Source organism: Arachis duranensis, chromosome 7 (genome assembly GCF_000817695.3).
Source record: "Arachis duranensis cultivar V14167 chromosome 7, aradu.V14167.gnm2.J7QH, whole genome shotgun sequence".
NCBI classification, from domain to species: domain Eukaryota; kingdom Viridiplantae; phylum Streptophyta; class Magnoliopsida; order Fabales; family Fabaceae; genus Arachis; species Arachis duranensis.
In genome coordinates this window covers 27224096-27231855 of record NC_029778.3, presented here as the reverse complement: position 1 = coordinate 27231855, position 7760 = coordinate 27224096, and the positions used below count along the sequence as shown (strand labels likewise).

At 34.3% G+C, this 7760-nt stretch overlaps 1 protein-coding gene across 1 annotated transcript; it reads left to right on the top strand.

The window, feature by feature from the left end:
* The first annotated feature begins 1137 nt into the window (after positions 1 to 1137).
* Positions 1138 to 4247, top strand: LOC107458409 (U-box domain-containing protein 3). The gene is made up of 2 exons (XM_016076614.3): positions 1138 to 1672; positions 3204 to 4247. Exons 1-2 carry the CDS (start codon positions 1233 to 1235, stop codon positions 4030 to 4032), a joined length of 1269 nt encoding a protein of 422 aa, XP_015932100.1. The 5' UTR covers positions 1138 to 1232; the 3' UTR covers positions 4033 to 4247.
* Positions 4248 to 7760: the final 3513 nt, after the last annotated feature.

Here is a 7760-nt window from a genome sequence, read left to right as displayed (position 1 = left end):
TCTACAGGCAACAAAGGTTTGATAAGATTTGGGAATAATGAACATACCCACGGCAGAATTGGATTTCTGACAGTATTAGAAGAGCACGGTGTTATGTTTGCTATTAAAAGTTCAAATCCCGATAGAAATTCATAATTACAATAACTTTATGGAAGATCTGGTCTAGTTCTAATTAACTAATCTTTGAGAAGAAGATGTAGCCACAAAAAATAGTTGCAACAGTAAAAAGTCTTATTACTGAACTCTTTAATATTTTTTTCCAAAAGCGAACATATTATGTTGGTCCTTTTAGTTTTGCGAAATTTTTAATTAGGTTCTTGTACTTTTTTTCCTTTTAATTGAGTCCTTGTACCATTTTTTTTAATTGAGTTTCTACACTTTTTTTCCTTTTATTTGGGTCCCTGCACCAATTTTTTTTAGTTGGGTCTCTATAAAATTAAGCCAATTATTACTAAGAGAGACTTAATTGAAAAAAATTGGTGCAGAGATCCAATTAAAAAAAAAGTATAGGAACCTAATTAAAAATTTTGCGAAACTATAAGGACCAACAAAATAATTAAACATTTACCTTTCTTATTTTAATATTTTTTTAATGTATATTTTTAGTATTTATCACTTTTTATTATTGTTGTCCAAGTTGAACCACTATTTTTGTTTAGAAATTAATAAAAAATCAAGTCATGAGATAATGACATTTATATTTAAATTTGACTCTTTTAATATATAAATTCAAATTTAGGTTATAACTCAACTCTCAAATTCATCCGCTTAGTTTCATCAAGCAGATTCTATTCATGAATTATTGTCTCATTCTCAGCATTATATACACAAACTAAGAAAAGTATTAGAAATATCTTTAAATAAATTAAATTAAAATATAGTATAACATTAACATTATCGTTCTTAATAATTTCTTTTCAGTTTTCACACTTGCTTTTTACTAATCTATCTTATGTTATCCGCACACGCTAATTTAATATGGAAATTTATTTTTACATAACTATTTAAAACAGAAATTTATTTTGGACAAAAATTTTGGATATTTGTTCCTTTTTTTTTTGTAAAAAGGAAAAAAAAATAGTAGTGTGTGAGAGGCTGAGAGCCTATCCGAGTCCGACTAATATTATTGATGGGAGAAAAAAAAAAATCAGAACAAAACCCGGAATTGGGAGCAACGAAAGCACCGCATCTCTGGACATTGAACTATTGGCGAGAAAGAGGCTGAGAGAGAGATGGGCGTGGGAGAGACCACAAAACTCGAACCTGAACCCGAACCCGAACCGAAAGATGTTCACCGCCACCAAGAAGAGGAAGAAGAAGACGACGACGACGTGGAAGAAGAAGACGAAGGCTTGTCCGACACAAGAACAGCGATAGCATTGGGTCTGTCAGCGAAGGGGAAAGGGCAGAGGCAGAGGCAGCAGCAGCAGGAGTGCGCGGTGGTCCAGCAGGTGTCGGACAAGCTGGTGAGCGGCAGCCTTCAGTGGAAGATAGAAGCAGCCAGAGAGATCCGTAAGCTCGTCAGGAAATCGCCTTCGTCCTCTAAGACGAGGTCCAGGCTGGGCGCGGCTGGAGTGGTCCAGCCTCTCGTCTTCATGCTGTCGTCATCCAACCCCGATGCCCGTTACTCCTCCCTCCTCGCTCTCCTCAACCTCGCCGTCCGCAACGAACGGTAACTAATCTGTAACTAACTCATCCCTCTCTCTGCAACATGTTTATGCTTTGTGTTATTGTGTAGTGTGCGAGTCTGAGGAAACTAGTTGGAATCTGATGTAGTGCTTCGATTTGGTTACTGTTAATTATTTTAATATCTTGTTTCTTTTGTGTATGTGTTTAAGTGGAGTTTTAGGTGGAATGGACAAAATTTAAGAAAAAGGAATTTCTGAGACCAATCCAAAAGGGAAGAAAAAAGTGGAAACTAAAAAAGAAGAGAAGAGTGTGTGTGTGAAAGAAAAGGAGCAAAGATGAAAGAGGAATTTGGTGGAATTAGGCATTCTTTTTTTTCTGGAATCCATTATTAGGGTCATGAGTTCCTGCTTCTTACACTAACTAGAGCTAAACCGAACCTCATTAAAAATAAATGTAGTTCTGCTCTAACCAAATTGTAACATGCTTTGCACCTATAAATCAGCACCATAACCATAGGAAACCTAACTATAGAATAACATGTAGAATGGATGTGGAACATAAAGGGGTAGCCCAGTGCAAAAGCATCCCATGTTAAGGTAGGATCCGGAGAAGGGCCGCACCATAAAGGTGTAATATAGGCAGCCTGATAATTGCATCGATGAATGGGACAGAGATAATGGCTTCGGCTCATGATGATGTCTTGAACTCACTAATTTTGTCAAAATGAAGGCACTATTTTACTAATAAATCTTCACAAAATCTAGTTGATAAATAATTCCACACACTGAAATTATTTTTACCTGCACTCTTTCTCTTGGGTCTGCTTAATGTTGCTCCTCTGTCCTCTAACCTCGATGATAAAAGATTGTGATCGGTTGATACATCTGGATTGTATAATTGTAAATCTTATTTCCAATTTGTATCTAAATGCTCAATCACAACCCTTTTTCTCGATTTTCTACCCAAAAACTATAAAAGTCAGTGCAGTATGTTTGCTTGCTGATTCTTTTGTACATTTTGCTTGTCATTTGGTTGTATGGAACTATGGGTGATTACTTACTACCTTTGTTAGTACAGAGAGAGATTTAAGGTTCATGTTTAGGTGTGAAATTGGTTGAGTTTACTCAATATTGTTAACTTGTGAATCTCATCCCAGTGTAAACTGTAATGGGTGGGATTACTTTCTCTGTGGTTATGATAAAGATGCTAGTCATGTTCTGTTTTTTATTAAAGTATATTAATCTTATAGTGATACTGTGCTGGCAATTGAGACAATTGTCATTATATAATCCAACAGTAGTGCTTTTATATATCTTTGAACAACGTTGCTTGGTCTCGTTATGCATATATCAATTGGGTTATTTTGGTTTCGATTTCAACTTTAAAAAGTTGCATGTGTACTGGGTATGTTGAGCATAACAACCATAAGGCATGTTCCACTATCTCTAATATTACATGTGTGAATTTATGGTTTTGGCTGATTCTCTTCACTCTTCACTATATATATATATATCATTTTTAAATTCCATGAGTCATGCAACTCATAAGTATGGATGTTTATTTTGATTTGTTAGAAACAAGGTCAAAATAGTGACAGCTGGTGCTATCCCTCCTCTGGTGGAACTCCTCAAAACGCAAAATAGTAGTATAAGGGAATTAGCGACAGCGGCAATCTTGTCACTCTCAGCTGCAGCTCCCAATAAGCCCATAATTGTTGCTTCTGGAGCTGCGCCTCTGCTTGTTAAGATCCTCAACTCTGGAAGTGTTCAAGGCAGAGTTGATGCCGTTACAGCCCTCTATAATCTCTCCACCATCATCAAGAAGAATTCTACTGAACTCCTTAATGCTAGTGCTGTTTCTCCTCTCATCAACCTCCTTAAAGAGTGCAAGAAATACTCCAAGTTTGCCGAGAAAGCTACTGCGCTACTCGAAATTCTCTCCAACTTTGAAGAGGGACGAACCGCAATCTCAGTTGCAGATGGCGGGATTTTAACCTTAGTAGAGACAGTTGAAGATGGATCACTAGTCAGCACACAACATGCTGTTGGAGCTCTGCTGTCATTGTGTCTAAGCTGCCGAGACAAATACCGGGAACTTATCCTCAAAGAAGGAGCAATCCCAGGTTTGTTACGGCTTACAGTGGAGGGCACATCAGAAGCACAAGATAGAGCACGTGTGCTTCTGGATTTGCTTAGAGATTCTCCCCCGGAAAGAAGACTAGCCTCCTCGGTTTTGGAGAAAATTGTTTATGACATCGCTGAACGCGTAGATGGAGCAGACAAAGCTGCTGAAACAGCTAAAAGGTTATTACAAGACATGGTTCAGAGGAGTATGGAACAAAGCTTGAACTGCATTCAGCATAGAGCAGCATCTTGTAATCCTTCTGTGATTCCTTCCACTTGATGCATACTCTTTTTTCCTTACAACTCAACAAGCAACTAAGAAATGAGTTTTAATCTGTATATATCTAGTTTTAATCTTGCTCTGCATAGCTAGTCCAGTGATGTTTACAAAGGCTAACTTGGGTTTAATCTATTGACCTCATCACTCATAATTTGGTTGTACACCTTGACCTCCATAATGGAAATGTGCACATCTTCAAGCAGTTTGTTCTTTTACCTCAGTTCTTAATTCTTATATATAGAAGTTAGAGCAGCACTGATAAAAAGAAGAACAACACTCAAATAACTTTTGTTTTTTTTTTTATTTCTTTCAATTACAAAAATATGTGTTCATGTATCTGTTCCAAAATGTTTCTATTTCTTACTTTTCTAACCTTCGAATATTTTAGTTACTTCTTGTCTTTAATTCTTTATATTAATTTGTTACAAGCACTTCGTGCCTAAAGGTTAAAGAGGGGAAGAAAACCTTATAAAAAAAAATTGTGTAAAATGAATATGAGTAAATAGTCATTTTGGCATATATAAAATTTCGAGTTTGATAAAATAATATTCAAAAGATGGTAATGACAAATTGATTTTCAAAAAATATATTCTATTTAATAAAATGATTCAAATATTTAGTCAATGATTAATTTATTCAGTCAACAGTTAAATTTTAAGAAAATTACCAATTCTTCACTTTCATCATCATCACCCTCATCGATTTAATTCCACTCGTTAGTTTGGCCATCACATCTATCTGTCATTACTCATCCCATTGCCTCCCATTCACTGATATCATCATCATCACTACCAGCACCATTGTACCAAACATTGTCACTACCTCAACCCCAACCACCACCTCCCCAACCTCTACTGCGAAATGACCAACTCTAATCCTTTTATCACCGTCATTAACATCCAAAACCATAATCAACAACAATAATAGATCAAAAAACATAAATTGAGAAGATAACTAGTTGCACAAAGAACATTTTCTAATGGAAAAATCTTGAAGCACTATCTATGTTGGTGATTTGGATAAGTTAGCTAGTTATAATTTTTGACTTAGTCAAAGAACAAATTATATATTATAAACAAGATAATAAGGTTCAAGTAACTTCATAAAGTTATAAGATTCAAGTTGATATTTTATCAACTTGTCATACAACTTGATAAAGTTGAATGACTTGTGACATTTGTTATTGGATGCCAAATTTCTTTTTATAAGAAGGGTAAAGTATATTTTTTGTCTTTAAAGTTTGTCAAAAATATTAAAAATTCTTAAATTTTATTTTGTTTTAATTTTGTTTTTGAAGTTTTCGATTGGCATCAAATATACTTTTGACAGCTAAATTTTCATAAAGTTTAGGACCAATCTAACAATAAGAAATGACATCTATGTCTGATTTGTTTGTGTTGAAGGTTGGTGAAATTGTTGCTAAATTAATCATAAATTTGACTGTCAATGATATATTTGATACAAAACGAAAACTTTTGAGACAAAATTGAAACAAAATAAAATTTAGGAGTATTTTTAAAATTTTTAACAAATTTCAAGGACAAAAAATATACTTTATCCTTATAAGAATTAGTGGGAGAAAATTAAAGAGAAAATTAGTAAGATACAAAAGAGTATTCGAACTTCATATATTTTTGAGAGATTGTAATATTTGCCACTTAGTCATACCATTTTCATTATTACTTAAATCATCTGATAAAGTTCCATTCGCTTCTCATAAACAAATTTTAGTGTTATTCTACCTCGTTAGCTCAGGTATCCCAACACTAGTATTAGAGTTTCAAGTTCTTAATTTTTCGCTGCAAAGTGGCAACTTACTGTTAGAAATATGGCCACAATACCTAATAGCCAGAAATTCAGTTTGAGACGTGGAGGCATCAGTTGCATCTGCAAATTAAAAAGACACGATGATGTTGCTGCATCACAAAATAGGCCACAAATCAGAACATGGTCTAAGGATCTTTCATAACATAATTTCTTTCTAGAGCTCAAATTGGTGAATCTACCATTAAGTGAGAACTACAGGACAAGCAAGCAGTATAAATTGAAGTTTGAAAGTTCTAATGACAGAAATAAGTATATAGTAGACTTGATTCATTCTAATGTTCGGAATCACCAAAATTATCTCTAGAAGCAAAATATTTTGTCTCTTTTATAGATGATTACTCAAAAAGATTGTGAGTGTTCTCCATCAAGAAGAAGTCATATATGTTTCCATTATTCAAGAAGTAAAAAACACGAATAGAGCTTGAAATCGAAAAGAAAATCAAGTGCTTGAGGAAAGACAATGGAAGAGAATATACTAATGGGGATTCTATTGCATTTTGCAAGCATAAAATTTTTAGAAATCATTTACAATTGCTTATACAGTTCAACAAAATGGTGTACCAGAAATAATTAATAGAATTATTCTAGAAAGAATTCAATCTATGTTGCAGATTACAGGATTAGCAAAGTCTTTCTAGACAAAAATAATAAATCTAGCTTGCTAGTGATTAACCAATCTGCAATTGGTTAAAAATGTAAATAGTGATGGGACAAGATAACACACCCAATTTTTCTCTTTTTTACATGTGTTTGAATTTCATGTTTACGTATATCCAAAACGTATATCTTCTTTGGTTATGCTAACAAGAATTGTGGCTATTCTTTTAGTTTTAAAGCAAAAAATTGTGACTACAAGTAGTAACAAATGCTAGAACATAAGATTGTTAAACAGACAACTTGATAAGCACAAAGAAGGCTTTCTAAATGAAAAATCTTGAAGCACTTTAGAGATGATTTCGGTAAGCTAGTTAGTTGCAATTTTTGATTTAGTCAAAAGACAAACCGTATGTTATAAATAAGAAAGATATAAGGTTCAGATAATTTGATAAAGTTGTACAAGATGATAAGATTCGAGTTGATATTTTATCAACTTGTCATATAACTTGATAAAATTAAACAATTTGTCATATAACTTGATAAAATTGAACAAATTATAATTTATTTGTTTCTCTTATTACTAATTTTAGCAAACTATATATTGGTGATTGGTGCACGAAATTGTAATCTCAATGACGCCAACAACTTGGTACGCACAATTGTAATCTCAACTCTTTTTCACAACTTCGCACAACTAACCAGCAAGTGCACTAGGTCATCCAAGTAATAAATCTTACGTGAGTAAGGGTCGATCCCACGGAGATTGTCGGCTTGAAGCAAGCTATGGTCATCTTGTAAATCTCAGTCAGACGGATTCAAATGGTTATGGAGTTTTGAAAATTAAAAGATAAATAAACATAAAATAAAGATAGAGATACTTATGTAATTCATTGGTGGAAATTTCAGATAAGCGTATGGAGATGCGTTATTCCTTCTGAATCTCTGCTTTCCTATTGCCTTCATCCAATTCTTCATACTCCTTTCCATGGCAAGCTGTATGTTCGGGTATCACCGTTGTCAATGGCTACCTCCCGTCCTCTCAGTGAAAATGGTCCAGCAACGGGTTACGTAGGGCTAATCATCTGTCGGTTCTCACTTGTGTTGGAATAGGATCCAGTGATCCTTTTGCGTCTGTCACTACGTCCAACAGTCATGAGTTTGAAGCCCATCACAGTCATCTCATCCCAGATCCTACTCGGAATACCACAGACAAGGTTTAGACTTTCTGGATCTCAAGAATGCTGCCAATTGATTCTAACTTATACCACGAAGACTTTGATCTCAAGGAATTGAAGGCTCTGTTG